Consider the following 27638-nt stretch of genomic DNA (forward strand, 5'->3'; position numbering starts at 1 on the left):
GGGAGCACCCGCCCAGATGTGAGAGGAGTACTCCATGTGAGGCCGAATTTGCGCCTTGTAAAGTTTTAGGCGATGGGCCGACGTGAAGTACTGTCTCGCCTTGCTGAGCACACCCAGCTTTTTTGAAGCCAATTTGGCTTTGCCTTCCAATTGACCGCGGAACTGAACGAGGCTCGAAATATCAACGCCAAGTATTCCGATACTACCTGTAGCGACTATCGGAATGTTCTCAAATCGTGGAGATACGACAAATGGTGTTTTTTTAGCGGTTAACGCGCAAACTTGCGTCTTTTTGGGGTTGAAATGGACTAAATTTAGCCGGCCCCAATTTGAGACTTCGTTTAACGAAGACTCGATTTCAGACACAAGTTTGTTCCGGTTCTCTTCGATGTTTTCCCGAGAAATATTAGCGCGGCCGGTGTATAAGGTGTCAACGGTACTGTCGTCTGCATAGCAATGAATGTTCCCGATTTGCAACAAATCATTGATATGCAGAAGAAACAGAGTGGGTGATAGAACGCAGCCTTGTGGAACACCAGCATTGACGAACTTTAAGTCAGAGCATGCACCGTCGACAACGACCTTGATGCTCCGATCTGCCAAAAAGCTGGTAATCCAATTGCATAATTTCCCGGGAAGCCCATAGGAAGGAAGCTTCGAAAGAAGCGCTTTGTGCCATACGCGATCGAAGGCCTTCGCTATGTCCAAGCTGGCTGCTAATGCCTCACCCTTGCTCTCAACTGCTTCAGCCCACCTGTGAGTAAGGTAAACTAGAAGATCACCGGCCGACCGACCCCGACGGAAACCGTACTGGCGGTCGCTAATCAGCTGTCTCTCCTCTCTCTCCTCTCAGCCCGTGGATGTTGTAAATGAAACTAAAAAAAAACTATGTCCATATTAAATTACATCTAAATCGGTTCAACAGTTAAAGCGTAAAACATGAATAATTTTACAAAAGATAGTTACAGTATACGAATAATTTCTCTATTGAAATTGAAGACAAAATAAATTAGTAACATATTTTTTCCTTCATGAATGCCTTACATGGCCAAAGAATGGCCGTGACCACTTTAAACGATTCAATACAACCTTAAGACGACAATAGTTTTCATTTTAAATCTTATTAGTAAAGAAATAAAGTTCAAAATTCAATCAAGAGTGAGTACTAATTATTAAGTTAAATACAGTAAAAGATAACAAAGAATATATCTTAACAATATTGAGTTATTAATAATATGCTCGCGGTTATTTTGATAGATAGATAGATAGATACAATGATTTCTATCATTATTGAATTCAAATTCGTATGACAAATACCACGTGATAAGATATCACGCTTAGGCAAACGTATCTATCTAATGTAAAAAGGAAAACAGATAAACAAAAGTTAGTTATACGTATTTCATGCGATTCGCTTACAACTCAAATATATTATTGACTATCATTAAGAAAGTATTAACATTTCTGTTCATTTCAATTCAATTCTTCATTTAATGGCTGTAGGATGGAGAAGACACGATTGAGATCGATCGGTATTGTTGAGACACTAAACTCAATTGAATTTTAAAGCCAAGAATAGTAGTATTAATTTCCTTGTTAATCCTTAACCTAGAACAACACAAACATTAAGAGTTAATAATAGAATAGTTAAAAATAGTTGTTGGTATTCTAAACTATATATGTAATAAAATATGAAACTAAATTAGACTATTCACAACTTAATTTTATTAAATTTGATATATTTACATAAGAATCAACAAAATGGATTAAACACAAACGTCAATTAACATTCAACATTTATAGGGCGAGGGACTTTAGGAGGGAGAATGTCATAAATGGGACGAAGAAGTTTAGGACAAAGGAACAGGATATGGGTTGCAGAGCCTTCGTCTAGGCCACATTCACACAGCGAGTGATCACGAACTCTTATTTTTGCGAGTAATCACTTCTGTTTTGTTATATTAGTTTTTGACAATGATATTGTGCACTATTAAAAGTTTATGATGAATATACCTTTATTTTGATATTAGGCATTATTATTTGAGTGAGATGGCCCGATGATTGGGGGTTAAACCCCCAGGCAAGCACCACTGAATATTCATGTGCTTAATTTGTGTTTATAATTCATATGGTGCTCGGCTGTGAAGGAAAATAACGTGAGGAAACCTGCATGTGTCTAATTTCTTCGAAATTCTGCCACATGTGCATTCCACCAACCCGCATTGGAACGGCGTGTTGGAATATGTTCCAAACCATGATCACCATAAAAAATGTTGGCTCTGCGAACTCGTTTACTGACAAAGAACTGTCAAGCCGCTCGAAAGCGATATCTTCACGCCTTATCTTATTTTACAGTGTTTATTTTATGACAAATTTGAATTGTGAATGTTTTAATGTACGAGTTTATAATCATAATAATAATTATCATTTATTACGATTAAATATTTGCGTGCAATAAAAAAAATGCGCGTAATAATTCTCACGATCATAAATACACTGTTTTTAGATTATCTGTAATCTATGATGAGAATAGGCTATTTGACTGGTTTTTAAAATCCATTTTATATTATTTAGTAGAGTTTAAGGAACCCAGTAAAAGTTGATTTTTTTATTTCTAGTACATATTTGCCGAAAAATATCATATTAAAAATTCCATATTGAAATAACGCGCGAAAAGCAACTGGACAATATGGCGCTGCAATGGGGTCGGTGACGTCAATTTTAATTTGTGGTTCATATAGTAGAAAAGCAAGGATTACAAGAAAGTGACTTCATCATAGGCCTGGCCAATCAGAAGCATTTTGTGTCACGTGACAAACGTTTGAAAAAATGCGTTTTCAACCGACTTCAAAAAGGAGGAGGTTATCGATTCGTCTGTATTTTTTTTATGTTTGTTACCTCATAACTTTTCACTGGGTGGACCGATTTTGATAAATTTTTTTTTTTGCTTGAATGGTATTGCTTCCCGTTGGGTCCCATTTTAATTTTATTTTTTTCCAATGTAATGAAACGACGTATCCGTATGAAAACGACATAAGTCTTAAATTTGCATTATGTATATACGCGACAAATAGGTGAATAATCAAAATTGGTTGGCACAATTTTGATTATTCTTTTTTTATTATAAAGGATATACTTTAAGGGTAGTTTGGTGAAAGTTTGGTAAGGTTCTGAGCATAGGATCTATGACAAATTAAGGGAACGGGAGGGAACGGAACAATTCTGAGGAGCACGTTAGCAATACTCGGTCGAATCTTTTATTTATGGGTTACTTGGATATTTGAGTCACCTTCCGCAACGTCGTTATGTTCATGTAATTGTCATAATCGAATATTATAATCAACTAGCGACCCGCCCCGACTTCTCAAGGGTGCAATACTGATACTAAATATACTAAAGAATTTGTTTATTTACGACATCACATTGCAAACTTCTAAAATTGTCAGTGTTTCTTTACTATATTGTTCATGTATTATATACACAAACCTTCCCCTTGAATTACACTATCTATTAAAAAAAACCGCATGAAAATCCGTTGCGTAGTTTTAAAGATATAGGGACAGAGAAAGCGACTTTGTTTTACACTATGTATTGACGGAACTCATAAACGGCTTACAGTTGGGTGCGATTTGGGGCAGAATTTCTTACAGTCTTTAATCAAATTTTGTGTATATGATGTGATGTCATATGATGTACGACATATAATAGCTCTTTTGCAAAGTTTTTTACTCAGGTCGATTACAGCTCTTTCGAGAGTGGTACTGTCAGCGTTATTAGATTTGGTTAGTTTGGGAATCAAGTGTCGTAAACGGCTATGCACGATTTTTTTAAAAAAACAAGATATCTGTGATCTCGTGATTTAAGTGAAAAGGGTAACAGTAGTTTCTATCTCTTTCATATTATGAATAAATCTTTCAATATTAATTGATGTGACAAATTGTATTTAAGTCTATTTTTGCTTTATTCGAAAGTTTCTTTTGAAACTGTCCCCGAAGTAGTTTCTGATTTATATAAACGGCACGCTTAATCTATCCATATTAAGAAAAAAATATTAGTCTGCATCAGCTTCACTTAAAATCAAAAAATATATAAAATTTTAACAAAAAGAAAAACCGACTTCAAACAAAACACTATTTTAAAACAAATATAAATGCACTAAAAAGTAAAAAATATATATGCATATTATACATATTTTTGAGAGTCCTCCTAGGTAAAATGAAATGAAAAATATTAGACTACTTAAAAGTCGATTTACGATTATATAATGTAGTTATAATTATTGCTATATTTGGAGTCGGTGTCAGCCAACCCTATACTATATCTATCAAAAAACAATACTAGAATACTTTAAGAAATATGTTTCTTACAAATTACCTTTTATACGATATTATACTGAGTCAATCAAGAGGTTCGTATCGCTTCTTTCTTTTGATTGTTGAGCCGGTGAGCCGGTGACACCTGCTCCAAATATAACAATAACTATAACTACGTCATTGTCTATGGGTGATGGTGACCATTTACTATCAGGTGGCCCATGAGCTCATCCGCCAACCTATAACATAAAAAAAAGGTTTGCGTATTACGTATAATTTTCAGTGTGTACAATAAACTGTTTCAAGCACATGTTTTAAATAATCAAACACAGCTTTACTAACACACACATATGTAACTTTGTACACTATTGTTATGTAGATAGAATCTATTATTACGTTTGATAATACCAGCGAAGGCTGTCTAAATAAAGGCCTATCTTAGGCGTAGTGTCTGCGCTGAGAAATACCGCGCGTTTTGTTAGCATGTAACTGACGTTATATTTTGATGTCTCTGAATCTCATTGCTAATATAACACTACATATTATAAACTAAGTCCCATAATTGTCTGTCGGTTTATTTGTTCGCGATAATATCCAAAACTACTGAACGGATTTTCATGCGGTTCTTACGAATATACCTACAGAGGGATTCATGAGGAAGGTTTAGGTACATAATTTGTTAAAGTTTTTGCGTTAATAAGTTGCAATATAAAATAGTTAAGACATGTAATAAAGCAACAAAAAGTATATAAATAAAAGGTAAAAATATAAAACAAAACTCATAACCAATAGTTCATAAAAAAATTATTTAACATTACAAATAGAAAAAAAATTAAAATATTAAGAATTTTCTGTCTCAAAGATGACAGATGATATTGTATACTACGTTTATATAAATTTCTAACAAAACGATTGTGTTTTAACAAATACTTATACTACGACACAACTGAGATGTAGCATCAGCAAAATACGTAAAACCGATTACTGACCAATAGAAATAGCTCCCTATCGCGCCAATCGACGCTATTCGTCGCTATAGATTCTCGCGTCAGTTCAACCCAAAGAAGCAAGTGCGTGTAAATCGACGCGTCGAATATTAAATTATTCAATTATTAAATTTGTGTAAAGATCATATTCGCATGAGAAATAATTATTGATAATTTGGAATGGCGTACTTAAGTCGGATGTGATCGGTTTTACGAATTTTGCTGATGATGTAATTTTGTATCTTTATCTATATCTATACTACTATATAAATCTGTAGAGTCTGTCTGTACATTAGACCGATCATTATGAAAATTGTTATGCATATGTGCTTTTTGAAATAGGAAGTGAATATGCTATCCCCATTGATGTAACATGCCACCAGGTGGCGCTACGATAAAAATACTTCTACACCGTTCAACCGATTGTCGTGAGTACGTACAAGTATATTTATTAAAACTGATAAAAAATTATGAAATAAAAAAATAAAATCTATTCAAAAAGCAAAACAACTAACTTAAGTTACGTCATATGTCAATAAACATAAAATAAAATAATCATAACAATTATAATTTTTAATTTAAAATAAGATAATTATAAATTACATGTACGGGAAAAAGTGATTAGTTATTTTGATTATAAGAAAGTGAACAATGATCATAATTGGTAAGTATACTCATAACTTCAATAACAATGAATCTTTAGTTTAAAATGCAAACGTAAGACAAATAAACAAAACGATAACTTATTTGTATAAATAGAAAACTGGAGATGCCAACGAAGAAACAAAATATCGGAACATCGACGACAAAAAATACGTTTAGAAGCAAATAGAATCCGAATTTCTTCTTTGAGAGCTGCCAAAACAGTTAATTAACGTAATGATCAAGTTGCAGATCTTCAAGAGCATCTTCATCAAGTGTTAATGAAAAACCTGACAAGCGAGTCCAACGACTGGATGACCAACGGTTAAAATAGACCGAGGAGAAAACTAGAACCAAACTCAATAATTTAGCCTTCGATTATATTACGATATAGGTTATTATAACAAGATGCATCTCGAAGTGATCATTGATTCAATAAATGTAGTATGCCACGCTATCAAATTAAAATGAAACTGCTGATATGTGCTGCTAAACTAGCAAACTTTATTTACCATAACTGGTTGAAAAACCAAAGCCCTTTCTTTGTCGTCAACTGTCAAGTGTCGTAAATGTCGTCAACTGTTTCAAAAAATCATAGTTAACATGTACGCTAAGGTCGAGAACGAACAATTAAACTACATTCGATGCAATATGATATTCGACAAAGAGCAATACTTCCATCTTCGTACACTGGAAGTCCAAGACATATGCACGAATATGCATGGATGCTTTGACGTATGGTCACAAGTTTCTACGTATTTGTGTGATGCAAACTTTCACAGACTATAGAAATTTAAATAATAAGGTACAATCAATCATCGAGATTACACAAACAAAAAAATCTGTGCGCATCGGCCTACGGATGAACTTGGATAAAACCAAGGTTCATGTTCAATGAACATTTTCAACCGGAACCGATTGTGATACTCGGTACCGTCTTCGAAGTTGTTCAAAAATATGTCTACCTTTGGCAGACTTTGCAATTAGGTAGTAAGAAACAACCTTGAGGACGAGGTGAATAGAAGAATTCAGCTAGGTTGGGCAGCATTAGGAAAATTACGTCGAATCTTTACATCGTCGATCCCAAAGTGCCTTAAGACGAAAATTCAACCAGTGCATCCTAGCTGTCATGACATATGGAACCAAAATGTGGACACTCACAGCAAGGCTGATCCACCAGCTTAAAGTCGCTCAGCGTGCTATGGAAAGGGCTATGATCGGCTATTCTCTGCGGGATCGCATCAGAAATGAGGTTATCCGCCAAAAAAGCAAAGTTATCGACATAGAGGGCTGGCCATATTTGTCGCAGAACCGATAACCGTTGGGGAAAACGAGTTCTAGAGTGGAGACCGCGTCTCGGTAAACGTCGGACGGACGACTTACGCAAGGCGGCTGGCAAGAGCTGGATGCGAGTAGCCCAAGAACTATCTCAGTGACGTGCAATTGGAGAGGCCTACGTCCAGCTGTGGACGGAAATGGGCTGATGTTTAAATAAAACTAGTTATAACGGATTTTAATCGCGTATATTGGTCTACCCGTGACCACGAACGCTGTAAAGTGCTCGAAACGTCGGGATGTCCAAAATAATTAATATACGCGATTAAAATCCGTTATAACTAGTTTTATTTAAAGTGTAACATTAATGGGCTGATGGTTTGGATTGGATTTATTTATTTACAATAAATAAAAAAACACAATGCCATAGAGCGCACGCAGGCAATTTCCTCCTATGTTGGCATTGATGAGCTTTAAACTGAGTTGGAAAAAATGTTTCCCCAAGCTCCACCACCAATAAGGTATATTGGTGGTCGCTCCATTCAAACAACAACGCCCTACTACAAGTAATGGATACCTAATCTACCAATTGATAAGGAAGCTTAAAGGGGATTCTCCTAACTTCGACAGTACTGTTTTTCATAGGATAACAGACGACGGACTTTTAACTTTACTCGGTGCGATATTTTTCGATGCTTTGAATAATTTATTCTACTTAAGGATTTGTGGGAATTATAATAATGGCTTGAATTAGGTACGTGATGTATTGCTCAATTTGCCACCCCCTGGGCGTGCCGCCTGCGTGCGGTGCACGTGTTGCACACCCGCTAACGGCGGCCCTGCTCGAAAACTTTCTTCTCAATGGTATAAGAGGCATTAGCCCAGCAATGGGAAATTTACAGGCTGTTAATGTAACATTAATGTAATGCCCAGAGAGCGGGCGGGTAAAGCTAGTCATACTATAAAGTAATATTAATAGTTTTATAAATCCAAACTCAGTTCGATTAGATACAAATACATTTATTTAACATAATAGGTTCAATCCGCACAATTCCAAGTTGTACAATCAATCACCCTTAATTTTTAAGATAACACCGTTAAACTCGGATTCTGACCACCGACCGCTCTCTTCTGTTTTTTATTCTCCTGTCACCTCACAATGTGTCCTGTCATCCCAGTGGCGGATTTACCAATAGGCTAACTAGGCTGGACTCTACGGCGGATTTAGAGGGGCGGCAAATTTAGCCAAAATTTGTATTACAAAAATTAAAAAAAAAAACGTATAATTATATGTATACACATTACGTCCGTAATACTCGTAATACTCACTACATATTGGGTTGGAAAAATAACTGACTGAAATATCACCTAGTTTATAATCATTCTAATAACGGGAAAAAGCCGATGTAATGAGGACGATAGAACACAAATCATAAATGTTGCAAAAAATAAATAAAAGCAAAGACTGAATATCCTAATAGCGGCAGATTTGTAAATCCACCATTGCCTCATCCAATTGGTCAGCCGAGCTAATTCCGCTTTTTTAACCTGCCATTGCAACAGTTTTACCATCTCTAAATCAGAATAACATAAATAAAAATCATCACAATAGTAAAATCTTTTTCAATGAATCAGTACAAACATTTTTTTAGTCTATTCAGTTGCGAATTGATTAGTGTAAGATTAAGTTAAGAAAACGTAAGCTAATCACGTATTCCGTGTAACCTTTATAGTTGATGACCTTATAAGATCCACCGAATACAATATCTATTATATTTTACTAAGTCTTAAAAAAAGGGAGGTTATAATTACGGTTGTTTTTTTGTAAAATGTCTTTTTATCTTCTTTCTGTAATTGATTTTTTTTTTCTGAGACGATATGGCACAGTGGTTAGAACGAGTTAAGATGTACTCGTTCTAACCATTGGACCATCTCGCCTCTCATTTTTGAAAGTTGTTAGACATTTGTAGTATATTTAGTATGAGCTTTGCACCCGTGCAAAGCCGGGGTGGGTTGCTAGTTACGTATCATTTTCAGTGATCATCCTCCTGCCCTTTTCCCAATTTTATTTGGGGTCAACGCAGCATGTCTTCTCCTTCCATACTTCTCTGTCAGACGTCATCTCACAAGTAACATTCTTTGTAACTATATCATCTTTCACACAACCCATCCATCATTTTCTTGGTCGTCCTCTACCTCTATATCCATCTACATTCATGCTCAAGGCCTTCTTCACAAAATGTTTCTCATTCCTCCGCATTACATGCCCATACCATGATAGCTACCTTCCACATAACTTCTCGGCTATCGGTGTCACTTTCAAACTTCCTCTTATGCACTCATTCCTTACTCTTTCGCGTTTCGCATTCGCGTGACACCACACATTCCTCTCAGCATTCTCATCTCCGCAACATGTAATTGTTAAGTTAAAGGGGAATACGTATAATTTTCAGTGTGTACAATAAATTATTTCAAGCTCGTGTTTTAAATAATCAAACACAGCTTTGCCTAACACACAGAGACGATACGATATGGCCCAGTGGTTAGAACGAGTACATCTTAACCTGGCTGGTTCAGACCCAGGCAAGCACCACTGAATATTCAAGTGCTTAATTTGTGTTTATAATTCATCTCGTACTCGGCGGTGAAGGAAAACATCGTGAGGAAACCTGCATGTGACAAATTTCATAGAAATTCAGCCACATGTGTATTCCACCAATGATGATGGCGCACTATGCACCGTCATATATAATAAAATAATATATTGGTTCGTTTATTTTAGTTCTTTTATGATGCCACACTCTACAATATATAAAAAGATATAGATTATAGATAAAATCGCAAGCGACCCGCCCCGGTTACAGTTAGGTTCAATGATGGTACAAAATATACAACAGAATTTGTTTATTTACGGCACCACATTAGAAACTTCTAAAATTATCAGCGTTTCTTTACTATATTGTTCACGTATTATATACAAAAACCTTCTTCTCGAATCAATCTATTTAATTGGTGGTAGGGCTTTGTGCCCGTCTGGGTTGGTATCACCCACTCATCAGTTATTCTTCCGCCAAATATCAGTACTCAGTATTGTTGTGTTCCGGTTTGAAGGGTGAGCGAGCTAGTGTAACTATTGGCACATAACATAACATCTTAGTTCCCAAGGTTGGTGGCACATTGAAGATGTAAGGAATAGTTAATATTTCTTACAACGTCATTGTCTATGGGTGATGGTGACCACTTACCATCAGGTGGCCCTTTGCGTAATTCTAAAGATCTGAGCATACATAGGTAGTGTAACAGACAGCGGTAAGCGACTTCGTTTTATACTGTGTGATGACACGTAGTTTCAAAACTTAATACTGAAATTGAGATAAAGCCACGCGCTCTTGTAACCTTATCAAATAACACGGTTTATCGGCGGATTAAAATGATAAGGTACCAATTTACAATGGTGACAATTAATGATAATTCGTTTTGATAATCGTTGTGACGAAATCAATATGCAAAAACGTATATTGTTTATTATTATTATTAAGATAATTATATATAATAATAATGGGATTTGAACGGTAGATATTGTGTGCTGTATTCGAGTTCGCTTTAATTTTTTTTTTTATATTGGACAACATCAGGTACATACCTCTGATACCATTGTAAGTAGCTAAAGCACTTGTGTTGGAAAATCAGAAGTAACGACGGTACACAAACACCCAGACCCAAGACAACGTAGAAAACTAATTAACTATTTCTACACCGACTTGGCCGGGCATCGAACCCGGGACCACGGAAAACGGTGTACACCTTACTCGACCACAGAGGTCGTCGCAAAATGACGCTTTTATAATCGATAATCTTATTATTAATAATAATATAAATGTGAAAGTAACTCTGCTGTCTGTCTGTCGCTCTTTCACGACTATACCGCTAAACCGAATCTGATGAAATTAGGTATGAAGCAAATTTTAACTCCAAGAATGGGCATAGGCTACATTTTTGCCTGACGCAAGACAAGCATCCTAAAACGTTTCCGAAGCCGCGGGCGACTACTCGTTGTTGATTCAGTGTTTCCAACGGCGTTTTTTCCAGGTACTGGGTAGGTTGATAGCCCGTCTGGGTAGGTACCATGTAATCATTATATATTCTACCACCAAACGGCAATACGTATTACTGTTTTCGTAAGGTTTGTAAGCCAGTGTAACTGCAGGCACAAGGACTTTACCTCAGGTCTGATAGGTCTCGTATGTATCTCCCGGTGCGGTGCGGCTAAGAAAAACAAAGACTTCTCAATCGTAAAGAGGCCGTAACTTGCATTTAATATATTGTAGGCAAATGATAAATATAGTTATATGATGCCTATTGAAATCAGACTGTTATGGTGTACCTAAAAAGTAAAGTAGCAGCCTGTAAATTTCTCACTGCTGGTCCAATAGTCTCCTATCCCATTAAGGAGAGGACTTGTAACATATTCCACCACGCTGTTGCAATGCGGGTTGGTGGAGTGCACATGTGGCAGAATTTCAATGAAATTAGACACATGCAGGTTTCACAAACACAATTTAAGCAAATGAATATTCAGTGGTGCTCAGAGGCGTCGTAAGGTGGCCCACACCGCCCACGCCCTCGCGGAGCAAAGGGCCTCGCGCCCGAAATTTGAAAAAACAAGGGCTTCGACAACTGTTGTCCAAATTAAAATTCGATTTTTTTTATGTTATAGGTTGGCGGACGAGCATATGTGCCACCTGATGGTAAGTGGTCACCATCACCCATAGACAATGACGCTGTAAGAAATATTAACTATTCCTTACATCGCCGCCACTGGTAACAAAAAGGCTCGGCCTCGCGGTGCTAAGGGCCTCGCGCCCGAAATTTGAATTTGAAAAAGTACAGCATAACATTGGGATCACAGTACTGAGAAAACAAGGGCCTTGCAAACTGTATCTTGCCCACATTAAGATTCGATCTTACGCCGCTACTGATGGTGCTTGCCTGGGTATGATGATGTAATCATCGGTTAGGATGCACGCGTTCTCAGCCATCTCGGCGCTTCGAATCGGTAACGACTTATAATCGATGAAGGATAAGTAGAATAGTTCACTGATCAGTATTGACTACTGTCAGTATTCATTATCTATGTATGACATTCGATAAAGAAAAGTAATTAAACATATTAGATAAGATACTTCGTTTAAATTAGGTAATAAAGGTAAAAGATTTTTTTTAAATGTGTTTCATAATTTTAAATATATAGCATAAGGTACCAGAAATTCTGACGGTTTTTTTATGGTTGGCGGACGAGCACATGACCACCTCATGTTAAGTGGTCACCATCATCCATAGACAATGACGCTGTAAGAAATATTAACTATTCCTTACATCGTCAATGTACCACCAATCTTGGGAACTAAGATGATATGTCCCTTGTGCCTGTAGTTACACTGGCTTACTCACCCTTCAAACCGGAACACAACAATAATGAGTTCTGTTATTTGGCGGTAGAATAACTAATGAGTGAGTGGTACTTACCCAGGCGGGCTTGCACAAAGCCCTACCAAGGAATTAACAGTTATTTAAAGGAAGCCTTTAGCCCAGCAGTGGGAATGTACAGGCTGTTGTTGTTGTGTTTGTTACTCAAAGTGGTTTGGTAGAAAGAGCGTCAGACAGACAGGCAAGAATAATATTGCATTTTTTATATTAGTATCGATTAATTAATAAAAATAATAATAATTTATTTCCATACAAAATTAAACAGTTATAGTATATTATTTATATTATACACAATCGACGTGGCAAATTGGTCATATGATATTACAAGTTATTACGTTTGTGTAAAGATCATATTGACATGAAAAATAAATTTTAATAATTTGGTACAGCGTACTTAATTCGGATGTGATCGGTTTTACGAATTTTGCCGATGTTAAATCTATGTTGTGTCGTACTGTACTTGGTTGAACTACGACAAAAGTCACAATGTATTATAACATGGTCGTCAAAAGAAATACAAATCAAAATATTCAAGTGGGCTTATACGAGCACTTTTGAATCGTCAATTTACAATTAAGTAAAGCTACCACCGGTTCGGAAAGTAGATTCTACCGAGAAGAACCGACAAGAAATTCAGTAGTTACTCTTTTTCAACATTTAAAAAATACAAAGTCATGTTAGTTTAATACAATTATTTAAATTATTATATCCTGCTTGGAAATTAACGGGTATTAACTAAACGCTTTTTTATCATCTATAAAATCTTGCATCGAAAAATATGCTTTTTTTTACCAATGTATTTTTTACAAACGGTTTGAATTTACGAAACGGCAAAGTTAAAAATTAGGGGTGAATATTAACTTGTAAATAGCAGAGCCTTGTTAAACTTGGCAAAGGTGCAAAACATACCGGGCGCATTTGGAACTCAACACCGATAATGGTAGTCAGTAGACGATCAGAATAGACAATTAAATGTTTTTTTAGGCATTCGTCATGGCCGATATCAAGTATCGAGCCGAAACGGCCCAGTGGTTAGAACACGTGCTTCTTAACCGATGTTTGCGGGTTCAAACCCACGAAAGCACAGCTGAATATTCATTTGCTTAATTCCTCTTTATAATTCATCTCGTGCTCAGCGGTGAAGGAAAACATCGTGAGGAAACCTGCATGTGTCTAATTTCATAGAAATTCTGCCACATGTGTATTCCACCAACCCGCATTGGAACATCTTGGCGGAATATGTTCCAAACCTTCTCCTCAAAGGGAGAGGAGGCCACAACCCAGCAGTGGAAATTTGCAGGCTGTTGTTGTTTGTTTGTTTGGTGATATCAGATAACTACTGAATTTCTTGCCGGTTATCTCAGTAAAATCTACATTATTTTTTATTGTTTGGTTTTTATTTATACCAATGTTGTGCCATCGCACGAGGAGACAAGGTAGAGATTGACAGTTATGGTCGAGATAATCTACATTAAAAAGGTCATAGCTTCACTAAATATAGTCTGTAAAATGTCAAGTTATAGGCCTACTTAAAAATAAAGTATATTTCCATTTTGACAGACAGGCGTTCATTTTCTTTTTTTTTAAATAATTGATCGTGTTACGGCCTTAGTATTTAAGTCACTAAAATATCACAAAACTTTATTTGACAATAATACGCTTTATAAAACACTGTATAAGTGTATTAGAGTAAAATAATGTGTAGTAGTAGTTTTTGACATATAGATTAGTTATAGTAAAAAAAACACCATTTTTATAATATAGATTTTTATTAGTCAACGTCTTTAATTATAAGTTTAGTTTCTAGTCAAAATAAAAACTATGTTATTAATCAAAATAAATACTTAAAACTAAATGAAAAGAATCAATTGAAATACTAAAATATTCTTAGGATATAGTTTGTGATTTATTAAAGTATTTTTTATTACTGCAATGTATTTAAATCTAAATATCTAAAACCGGTAATTTTTACTAGCAAAAATCAATTGTTGTTAGGATTTGGACTATAACTCATAATTAATTTTTGAGTTTAACTCGTGCTGGTCATTACTTATTCATCCGTAAAATAATAAACTCTTTGTTTCGTCTGTGCTAACAATTGTAATTTTGATAGATTATACCTAGTTTTGTGTTGAACGCGACTGTAAAATTGTCGTGAAATATATGCACTGACAGCTTTACGAATCCTGTCGCCATCTTGATTAAATCATAGTTAATAATGTTATTATAATTTAGATTTGATTCTTATTTTAAAATTATCTGTTTTTTTACTGTTTAATGGTAGTGTACAACCCGCACAGTCGTACATAAGCTTACTTCAGGAATAACGCAATAAAACTCTTAACTTTTTACACTGATACTTAATTCTCCACGTCCTCGTATACATATTAATTTTGAACTGAATACACTAACATTTCTCGAACATTAGTATTTACAACAACACCAAACGTTAGCGCGATTTAATTTCGGTACAGTGACATCTATTATGTAAATAATAAAACATATTAGAAATTACTTTAAATTAAATCCTTTTTGCACAGCTCTGATCTGTCGTTGTATTAAAAAACTTCCTTCTAAGAACTAGCGCGCACTGGTAACTTTTGTCACGGTGACTTTAAAGTGTTTGTCACGTTTCCAAAGTAGAGTGCGCTCATTAATAGAGACAGTGACAAAACATTTTCGAAATCGAAGTGTCATTTATTAGCCTAAAGTGTAACGTTCAACAAGTAATTAATTTCATTACATATAAATGTAATGGAATATAGGTTTAATTTTTTTGTTACAATAAATATTTGTTCAACCTCTCTGTCATCGGTACGCATCGGAGATAGACGTGTTACTTTACGATCCGTTAATTTAATTCTAAATAAATAATAAAAGTGCTATTATATAAAACTAAAGTATATAATTTGGCAAAATAGTTAGTGAGTTATATGTTCAGTGAAAAAACTTAGTATGAAATTGTGTAGAAGGACCTAAAAGTGATCAAAACTTTAATACTTATTATTCAACAACTAGTGAAAACAAAGTTAAGAGTGTGAGTCTATTGGATTCATTTTTCAACACCACCCGCTTTTACAAATATAATATCAATCATACTTTACGAGTACAAGCAACTGAAGCAGAAATTCACCTATTCCACTAGCAATCGGCTGGTCCAGCGGTGCGAAACTTGTTGATCGCTCCCAAGATTTAGAGTTCGATCCCCAGTCCGGCCGTAACTTTTTCTTTATTTTAAAATATCTGCCATATCACTAATTAGTATTCCTCATTGAAATATGACAGAAACAGTGTCATCTTGGGGATGTTGCAATGCACGTATAGGCGATGATGAATACGTTCATTGCTCAAAATGTAACGGCTCATATCATTGTGGTTGTTTGGGTATTGAAGGTAATTCAAGAACTTGTCATAATTGGAATTGTCCGAAATGTTGTGGAACAAAACCAAAAGGCGTTAGAAGTGATGAGACACCAGTACGGTCAAGTAATTATCGCAGTAATGCCCCTATAAATGAAACCAATGTCACAAAAAGATCACACAAAAGACAGGCAATTAGCTCTCCAACGTCACCAAACGAAACACCATTAATCACTCAAGAGCAAGTTCGCATTATTATTAGTGAAGTATTAGAAAAAGAAATATCTTCTCTAACTGATAACATTAAAAAAACCATCACCTCCTCCATCAGTAGTCATTTAAAAAACTTAGAAACTAAGATTGAAGATCTACAACAATCAGTATCATTTATGAGTAATCAATATGATGATATGAAGAAACAAGTAGACTCATACTCCGAAATAACCCTAAAACTGCAACATGAGAACCAGTCACTACAGTCCGCTGTCTTAGATCTTTCTTACAAAGTTAATCAAATGGAACAAAGAGCGCGAGCAAATAACATTGAAATTCAGTGTGTGCCCGAGTCAAAAAATGAGAACTTAATAAGTATCGTAAAACAATTGTCCAATACTGTTGGCTTTAATATTGAAGATTGCAATATACAAAATTGTACGCGAACTGCAAAAATGAATCGTAATTCAACGCGACCGCGATCTATTATCTTACAACTAAATTCGCCATCTGTTCGTGATCAACTATTGGCAGCAGTTATAAAATTTAATAAGAAATATCCAACAGAAAAATTAAATAGTTCCCATCTAGGTATTGGAGGAAATACTGTGCCAGTATATGTATGCGAACATTTATCTGCAGCCAATAAATTACTACATGCAGCTACGAGGCGCAAGGCAAAGGAGTTGAAGTACAGACACGTATGGGTACGAAATGGGCGTATATTTGTGAGAAAAACCGATAATTCTGATTACAAAATTATATATAACATGGACTGTCTTGATAAGTTAAATTAGTCATACTACTTTTTGCATGTTAACTTGATCTCAGTTGTGTAAAATTCAATCGATTAAATATTTATTATCAAAATGTTCAAGGATTACGAACAAAAACTAATGATCTATATAGAAATATTTGTTGTTGTACCTATGATTTAATAATACTCACAGAAACCTGGTTATGTGACAGCATTCTTAATTGTGAAATGTTTGGCTCCAATTATATTGTTTATAGAAGGGATAGAGACATGTATAACTCTAAAAAAAAACATGGGGGAGGAGTGCTGGTTGCCGTGTCCACTAGACTTATTTCTCGAAGAATGGTTCACTGGGATAGTTCTTGTGAGGATTTGTGGATCGTTCTAGAAATAAAACCATCTATAAAAATCGCTATTTGCGCAACCTACATTCCTCCACCAGTTAATAAAAAGGTCTTGGAAACATTTATGGACAATTATAATCGTGTTTCTGAACAAACGAAATATAGCACACTAATAATTGGCGATTTTAACTTAAGTTGCATTGATTGGAACTTGGCTGACGGTCCCCATGATAGTTACCATACAACTACTTTAGCTCAATCTTTAATAGACTTTTCCCATTCTAATTGTCTTCGTCAAATGAATCGCATTAAGAATGTAAAAAATAAAGTACTCGATCTAGTGTTTTTTAATGGTGAATCGTTAACGGTTACAGTAGATAATGCTCCTAAAGAATTAACTCGCATTGATCCACTACACCCACCCCTTAATATTGATATTGTAGTAACACACAATTTGCAGGAAAACTTGAGGATTAATCAAGATATCAAAAAATATAATTTCGCTAAGGCCAATTTTGTAGCTATAAACGAACTTCTTAAAAGTATAGACTGGAGTGAAAAATTTGCAGAGCTTCATGATATTAACACAATGGTTGATTACCTATATACGAAGATATATCATGCTATAGAACTTTACACGCCGAAATTCAAAAGAACAAAATCATTAAAATATCCACCTTGGTTCAACAAAACACTAATAAAGAGAATAAGAGAAAAGGAAAAACTAAGATTGAAATTTAAAAAATACAAAAATGCTATGGATGGTTTGTCACTAACGCTCTTAGAAAAACGATGCGATAGACTATCTATTGAATGTTATAATTCTTATCTTAACTTTGCAGAAGAAAAGATTACATCCAACAGTAATTATTTCTGGTCATACATGAAAAGTAAACGCGATAAAAATGTTAACACCTATCCAAAATCAATGAAAAATGATGAAAGTGTAGCGTCTGATGGCTTAGCAATTTGTAACCTATTTGCGTCACAGTTCTCTTCGCTGTATGAAGAAAACGAGAGCAAGTACGATATTGACAGAATATTTCGAACCATGGATGCTACAATCAGTTGCAATAATAGCCTACCTTTGATCCAGCTTGATGAATCTGAAGTCATTAATAAATTAAAGAATTTAGATATGAATAAGGGTGCTGGATCTGACAATATTCCGCCAAATTTTATTATAAACTGTGCCCAAAGTCTTGCTGTACCACTAACAATTATTTTTAACAAAGCATTAGTCACCGGAATATTTCCTTCTAAGTGGAAAACTGCGAAAGTAGTCCCTATTTTCAAAAGTGGAGAAAAAAATTATGTAAAAAACTATAGGCCTATTTCAATCCTCTCTATCTTTGGTAAGGTGTTGGAGTCTCTAATATATCCATATATTTACAGTCATGTTAAATGTTTTCTTAGTACCCACCAGCATGGCTTCATAGCCGGTAGATCTACATGCACAAATCTAGTAAATTACTCCGAAATCTTATTTGAATCTGTTGATAGGAACAAGAGAGTGGATGTTATCTACACAGACTTAAGTAAAGCATTTGACTTGGTTCCGTGTTCAGTACTAGTCTTGAAGTTGTCCAATTATGGTATTGTCGGATCTTTATTGAGATTTCTAGCATCATATCTCACAGAAAGACATTTTTATGTTGTTGCCAGCGGTTATGAATCGGTTGAATGCGATGTAAAATCTGGAGTCCCACAAGGGTCACACCTGGGTCCACTGCTCTTCAACATATTCATAAACGATCTGCCTAATTGTTTTAAATATTCTACACCATTTCTGTATGCTGACGATGTCAAACTTCTTAAAATGATTGAAGAACCAAATGACACTATTCTTTTACAAGATGATCTGACAAGCTTATACCATTGGTGTAATGATAACGGCATGAGACTGAATTCAGTAAAATGTTCATGGATATCATTCACCAGGAGTTTAAAAGAATCTCAAACAAATTATTACATAGCTGGTGCCCCTATTAAATCTGTGGACAGAATTACAGACCTGGGAGTAATCTTCGACAAAAAACTAACTTTCATACCTCATATTGATGGTGTAATTAGCCGTGCCTCGAAAATGTTGGGTTTTGTAATAAGAAATGGAAGATTATTTCGAAATCCTAAAACAAAAATTATTTTATTTAACAGCTTAGTCAGGAGTATACTGGAATACGGAAGCGTTGTTTGGAGGCCACATTATGCAACACACTGCCTAAGACTTGAGAGGATACAGAAACGTTTTCTTTATCATCTTGCTTTCTCGTTAGGTAAAGGGAAAATGCTTCCTTCTTACAAAAAAAGATTGGAATTTTTCAAAATTCTTTCACTAAGTGATCGGAGGGATTTGTTGGATTTAAAATTTCTATATAAAACATTTAACAACAACTACGATAACTCGTTTTTTATATCAAAAATTAAATTGAATGTTCCCATTAGATATCCACGTAAACCAATAACACCATTAGTAAGACCTTTCCGCAAAACTGTTTTAGGAAGCAATTCACCTGTATCTCGCTTATGTAAAATTTTAAATGAGCACAGCGCTGTTTTAGACCCTTTTGGAGACTCATCAAACAAGTTTCACAAAAAAATATTGTCAAAATTGTCGGCTAACTAATTTATTATTTTTTTTGTTTGTATGTTATTATTTTACTATTATTGTTAATTCTTGTCATTTTTAATTAACTTTGATTTACTAACAATAAATTATTTGTAAGTTCGTCATCTCCAACTGTATCTTTGCAAGTGGTATTCACCTTAATAGGTAATGCATTTAGTTTTAAGTTGTATTAAAATTGTATACCTTTGTACGTGTTGATGTATTTACCACTGGTGAATCTTAAATAAAATAAAATAAAAAAAAAAAAAAAACTGAAAACGAACCGCTACTCGAACTATTTCTAATTATTGATGGCGATCCTATTATAAGGGTAACAAATCGGAACAAGGTTAACAAAACAGGGGCACTCAGAATACCATCGCTGTCATAATCCGATGGGTGGCCAGGGGACGCGGAGTTATAAAATACATTCAGATAAATAATATCAGTGGCGTATTTACAAATCTGCCGCTAGTAGGCCATTCAATTTTTGCCGCCCTTACTTTATTTTGCAACATTTAGGATTTGTGTTCTAATTACATCGGTTTGATTATAAACTAGGTGATATTACTGTCAGTTACTAGATTATTTATCCAACAAGCTATGTAGTGTATACGGATTACGGACGTAATGTGTATACATGTAATTAAAAGTTATTTTTTTTATTTCTGTAAGATAATATAACATATTTGGGCTAAATTTGTCACCCCTCTAAATCTGCCGCCCGCATTTGCCAATAGGCCTCTATTGGTAAATCCGCCACAGAATAATATATATTTATAAATTAACGATTATATTTTTTTTCTATATTTATCATTTGTATAGAAATATTTATATCTAACTTTTTGTATGAGATTCTTCTGTAAATGTTCAATTTAATTTTTTTTTAATAATCTATATTTGTTTTTTTTTACAGATTAAATTCGAAAAATGACAAGAGTGCGAAGATATTTTGCCAGTTAAAAATAAATGTGCAAAAAAGTATTAATTAATTAAATTAACAAGATCAATCAAACACAGTTCAAGATGGCGCCTGAAAACGTTCGAAAACGTAGTTCGGTAAGTGTATAATAAAACCATTACAAATTTTTAGACGTATATAAATATCTGTTTTGTATAGATGTCAGATGGCCCAGTGGTAAGAACTCGTGCATTTTAACCTATGACTGCGGGTTCAAACCCAGGCAAGCACCACTATATACTACGTGCTTAATTTTGTTTATAATTCATCTCGTGCTCGGCGGTGAAGGAAAACATAGAGAAAACCTGCATATGTATAATTTCATCGAAATTCTGCCACATGTGCATACCACCAACCAGCATTGGAACAGCGTGGTGGAATGTATTCCAAACCCTCTCCTTAGTAGGAGTAGAGGCCTTAGCCTAGCAATGGGAAATTTATAAGCTGTTACTTTTTAAATAAATAAAAGTAACACTATTACTACGAGCCGAAATGACGAAATGTCAAACGTATATACATACATATATATAACTATAATATAATTACCCAATTAATTGTTTTACCTCAGTGAGCATGTAAAGCTTCTGATCTTTCCGATCCTTTGCTATTTCAAAATCAAAATTAAAATAAACTTTATTCAAGTGGGCTTTTACAAGCACTTTTGAATCGTCATGTACCAATTAATTGAAGCTACCAACGGTTCGGAAAGTAGATTCTACCGAGAAGAACCGGCAAGAAACTCAGTAGTTACTCTTTTTCAACATTTAAAAGATACAATCATATTAGTTAAATACAATTATATATGTATGTAATGTATCCTGCTTGGAAGTCAACACGTATTAACTCCACGCTTTTTTATCATCTATAAAATCTTGTTTCGAATAATACGCCTTTTTTACCAATGTATATTTTATAAAGGATTTGAATTTACGAAACTGTAAAGTTAAAAATGTCTGCGGAATTTTATTATAGAAACGGACACCTTGCCCCAAGTGGGATTTATTGACTTTCCCGAGTCGTAAACTTGGTATTATAAGCTGATACTTCTGGTGTATATACAATGATTATCACTGTTTTTATCAAAGTGATCAATGTTACTGTGAATATACATGATATTGTTGTAAATATATTGCGACGCAACAGTGAGTATTCCTACTCTGTTGAACAACAACAACATTAAGAATCTACTGCGCTGACGTCTTCAATGAAAATGATTTCCTTGACCAAAATCGATTACATGTCACGTGACCCATATATAATATTAATGTTGGTAGCATATTACCATTTGTAGAGATTCTTATTAGGAATGTCAGTCAATAAAATTAAGTATTTGATGCATGTATTGTATTAGGTTGAGTTAACCTATATCTCTTAGGAATTGAGTTTGTTTACACTAAATTATACTCAACAACACAACAACAACAACAACAGCCTGTAAATTCCCACTGCTGGGCTAAAGGCCTCCTCTCCCTTTGAGGAGAAGGTTTGGAACATATTCCACCACGCTGTTCCAATGCGGGTTGGTGGAATGCACATGTGGCAGAATTTCTATGAAATTTGTCACATGCAGGTTTCCTCACAATGTTTTCCTTCACGGCTTAGCACGAGATAAATTATAAAGACAAATTAAGCACATGAATCAGCGGTGCTCGCCTGGGTTTGAACCCGCAATCATCGGTTAAGATACGCGCGTTCTAACCACTGGGCCATCTCGACTCAATTATACTCAACTAAACAAAAAAATACAGATTATTTGTAGGCTCTAACTTGTTGAGTCGTTGTCTTAAAAGTAATTTTTGACAGTTGAATGATTACCTCAATGGCGTATAATCTATTCTATATAAAAAAAAGTCAAACAAACATCATTTGACAGTAAAATGGACGCGATGTCATTGGTCGATAGCTTTATTAATCTGTGATACTCATTGCGGATTGGAGAATGGCGTTTTGAATCTCGACGAAACTGTTATCGGAATTTTGGAAGTGAAATTAAAGTGTATATAAGTAGTTAAGGGTAATCGTGTTGTATTATAAATAAAGATATATTAATCATTAACTGTTAGTGCATAGTATAGCTGTTTTATTAGCAAATAGGCTATTTGACAATGCGAAAAATAAATTGTGAATTATTGTAATCAGTGTACCTTTATTATGAGTTTAAAAATGGTGATTTACTAACGAAACTTGAAAATAATAATTAATTTATTCAAAAATCCACGTGACATTAAACGCTCCTGATTGGCCGGGTTTATGATGAAATCACTTTCTTGTAAACTTTGCTTTTCTACTATATGTACCACAGATTAAAATACAAGAAAGTGACGTCACCGACTCCATTGCAGCGCAATATTGTCCAAGTAGCGCTTGCGTGCTATTTATAATGGAATTTTTAATAAGATATTTTTCGGCAAATATGTACTAGAAATAAAAAACACAACTTTTACTGGGTTCCTTAACTTCTACTAAATAATATAAAATTAATTTAAAAAAGCCAGTCAAAAAGCCTATTGTATAAATTGCGTAAATCTGTATAGTGTAACTACAGGCACAAGGGACATAACATCTTAGTTCCCAAGGTTGGTGGCGCATTGACGATATAAGGAATAGTTAATATTTCTTACAGCTTCATTGTCTATGGGTGATGGTGACCACTTACCGTCAGTTTGTGATTTTATCGGATATTTCTCAGTCATCATCTTCCTGCCCTTATCCCAATTTCATTTGGGGTCGGCGCAGCATGCCTCCTTCCATACTTCTCTATCTGACGTCATCTCATAAGTAACATTATTTCTAACGATATCGTCTTTCACACAATCAATCGTTTCTTGGGCCGTACTTGTTGTCGCTACGGTTTTTTGAAGTGGGCAACATTATAAAAAAAAAAAAAAAGAAAATATTGGCGGGAATTTCAACTCGCTCTCGGCAGACTAGGCTGGAACCGGGAACATTGAAATAACTTAAATTTTCATTACTGTATCACTTTATATATTCTTTGCTTAATTTGAATAAAGAAGAACATTTTTAATTAGCGTTTATCATCATCATCAGCCCGTTCCCGTCCACTGCTGGACATAGGCCTCTCCAAGTGCACGCCACTGTGGTCTTTCTCCGGCTACTCGCATCCAGCTCCTGCCTGCCGCCTTGCGTATATCGTCACTCCATCGTGCCTGAGGACGTCCTACACTACGTTTGCCGAGACGCGGTCTCCACTCTAGAACGCGTTTTCCCCAACGGTTGTCGGTTCTGCGATAAATATCAAGCGTTACCCTTCGACAATTAATTAACAAAATAACTTTAGCTTGTATACTCTACCTCTATATTTATCCACACGACTATTTGTCATCCTAATCCATCCGAATATTTCTCAGTAACAGCCGATTTTATTGTAATGCTAAGATCAATAAATTAATCACTTTACGTACGCCAATGACAACCTTCAGCTGTTATTTCCACGAATCACAGTCAATGACGTCAGATGACACATTTCAAACACCATGTATCAATAAATAATGACAAAAGATTATGACAATGTCATAAAATTATATGTGATTTAAATCACGTTCGAAATATAAAATTCCAATTACAGAGACAGATATAGCTTGTATATATATTGTTTATCTACAAAACAATATGCATTCTTACTTTGTTTAAATAACTATATATCTATAGTTTAAACTTTATATGTCCCAGTGGTAAGAACGCGTGCATCTTAACCGACGATTACCAGTTCAACTCAGACAAGCACCATTGAAGTAAAATATCGTGAGGAAACCTGCATGGGTTATTTCATAGAAATTCTGCCACATGCGTATTCCAACCCGCATTGGAACAGCGTGGTATTCCAAACCTTCTCCTCAAAGAGAGAGCAGGTGTTAGCCCAGCAGTGGGAAATTTAAAGGCTGTTGTTGAGAATCTGAATCTAGAAAATACTGCATTCTTGTTATTTCAAGCGTCAATATTTGTCCAATAGCTATTTTAAACTCCATGACTTGAATTACAAGCGTCAATTGACCGTGAAATATTTCTTACTAGCGACCCGCCGCGACTTCGCACAAGTACAATAACATGACATCACAGTAGAAACTTCTAAAATTATCAGTGTTTCTTTACTATATTGTCCACGTATTATATACAAAAACCTTCCTCTCGAATCACTCTATCCATTAAAATAATCGCACCAAAATCCGTTGCGTAGTTTTAAAGATTTAAGCATACAAAGCGACTTTGTTTTATACTATGTAGCGATTACAAAAAACCAATAAAGTTTATCGTTTTATTTTATTGTTGTTTGATTGATTTGTTTATTAAAAAACATACTATTGTTTTAAAATATGTGTTTGTAAACACTTATTCATTGTATGAAGACTATGCAATTGTAATCAGTTTTATATTGTCACCGCAGTACATACGAAGAACATTATTACAGAATATAGTTTAAAATATATTGACAATGATGCATTCGTAAGTGTTATGTTAATTGATATCTTTCTAAAATAGTTTACGAGTCAAAATATTATTATTTCAAGATTATCAGGCGCATTGTCAAATGATGGTAAGTAGGTTACTACCCTTGGTACCGTGATAGGGTTGTCAAAATTTTACGCCTCTTTTATTTTTTCTCTGTGTGGTGTACAATCTAAATTATCTATATTAATATTATAAAAGTAAAGGTAACTCTGTCTGTCTATTTGGCGAACTTTAACAACGAAATTAATACACCGAATTTGTTGAAATTTTATGTGAAACATACGTTAACTCCAAGGAAGGATATATGCTTACTTTTATTGCCTAACACCTGACAAAAAACTCACTGACAACTGACAATAAAACTGCGTGAAGCCGCGAGCGACTAATAGTAAAGTATAATGCGAGTACTCTCCGCCTATAGACTGTATAGACGTAAGTACTGTAAGAAGTATTAACCATTTCTTGGGCATATATGAACAATTCTTTGGACAAGGTATACTTTCATTTATACGTCATTATACACGCGATATTGTGCGTGGTTGTTAATTAATATACTCCTTATTTACTCCTTATTACATCAGCTATTTGCCAGTGACAGTCCCATCAAAATCGGTTCAACCGTTCCAGAGATTATCCGGAACAACCAATCAGACAAAAATTCTAAAAATGTCATGTCTATTCTTCTCAGTAGAATCCAAATAACGAATGTAATAGGGATTGATTCAGTCGTACTTATAAACTTTTTTTCTTAGCTATAGAGTTGAACAAAAAACCTAAACAAAGCACGCTTGGATTACTTGAAGATTTGGATTTGTTTTATGTTAATTTAACGCTCGATCGATTTGGCCAAATAAAAACTTCACAAGTTTGACGACGATTCAATGATAGGATAGTAAAAATGTTTTGTTTGCATTAAAAACTCCTTAGTTCATTAATCATATGATATGAAGAATTAATTGATTTGTTACAACTCCTTAGTAAATTTTACTTGAGTAAATTAACCTGAAAATATCTCAATAATGGGTTTTGACCCTTATTTTGAGGATTTGACCTTATTGTAGCAAAGATTTCCTTGCAAAACGCCGATAACCAGAACGCATGGTGCGCCGCAGGTCACAAGAATACCCATTAAAAAAGCTCACGTCGTATCATCACGAGATCGCTTTCGCATGCTACCGTGACGTCCCGATCCCTAAACGTTTAGGGACTCCAAGGTAGAAGAGTACCCGGGATGTAAGCTGCATGAAGCATCCCTCGCTTATTCCACAGGCTGCTTAGTGCGGGGTTTATATTTGACAGTAATTCACCCGACGATTTTCACATGTATGTAATATAAAATATATGTTCACGTATGTCACGAGATTTACTAATTGGTCTGCTATATTGTAACCTTTTGACTGCGACAATGACATTATTTTGCTTTATACTTTATTTTAGACAACAAAGAGAAAATAAATAAAAAATGGGTACAGTCTAAAACAAAATGGACATTTTGGCGACCTTGCTGCTCTCTTACATAACATATAACTTAACATAGCGATCTCTTTTTGATTATTCCACTAAAGGCCTCATATCCTTTCTTTGCTACCAAACTTTCGGCGACAGTTTCGTCGACTTTCAAAACGTATTCTTTCGAAAATGAATAAATAAATGCCAATGATTATTCAAGCTCTCTCAATGATATCTTGTCATTTCGCTGTCAGATGTTGTTTATTTGTCTTTTGACCTCTTATGGTTAGAATAGACTATGGTTTTCTTTACGGAGCTTTAATTTACATTCAAGAACAGCCTGTAAATTCCCACTGCTGGGCTAAAGGCCTCCTCTCCCTTTGAAGAGAAGGTTTGGGACATATTCCACCACGCTGCTCCAATGCGGGTTGGTGGAATACACATGTGGCAGAATTTCTATGAAATTTGTCACATGCAGGTTTTCGCTGAGCACGAGATGAATTATAAAGACAAATTAAGCACATGAATTAGCGGCGCTAGCCTGGGTTTGAACCCGCAATCATCGGTTAAGATGCACGCGTTCTAACCACTGGGCCATCTCGACTCGAATTTACATTCATTCAAAGTCAAAATCTTTATTAAATATAGAAGCATAGAACTTGCTTCGGACATGCGAAGAACCGACGAAAGAAACTCGAGATGAGACAGATTATATTAATATACACTTAGCACATGAAAATAAATTGATTGAATCAACAATCTTCGTCATTGCAAAA

At 34.9% G+C, this 27638-nt stretch overlaps 1 protein-coding gene across 1 annotated transcript in view; it reads left to right on the forward strand.

The window, feature by feature from the left end:
* The window catches only part of LOC124541185 (solute carrier family 28 member 3-like), a 58056-nt gene that overhangs the window by 9002 nt on the left and 21416 nt on the right, over positions 1–27638 (forward strand). The window contains exon 2 of the mRNA XM_047119048.1: positions 20902–21044. Coding sequence (XP_046975004.1) covers positions 21012–21044 — 33 coding nt within the window. The 5' untranslated portion in view covers positions 20902–21011. The remainder of the gene's footprint in view (positions 1–20901; positions 21045–27638) is intronic.

Source organism: Vanessa cardui, chromosome 27 (assembly GCF_905220365.1).
Source record: "Vanessa cardui chromosome 27, ilVanCard2.1, whole genome shotgun sequence".
NCBI lineage: Eukaryota > Metazoa > Arthropoda > Insecta > Lepidoptera > Nymphalidae > Vanessa > Vanessa cardui.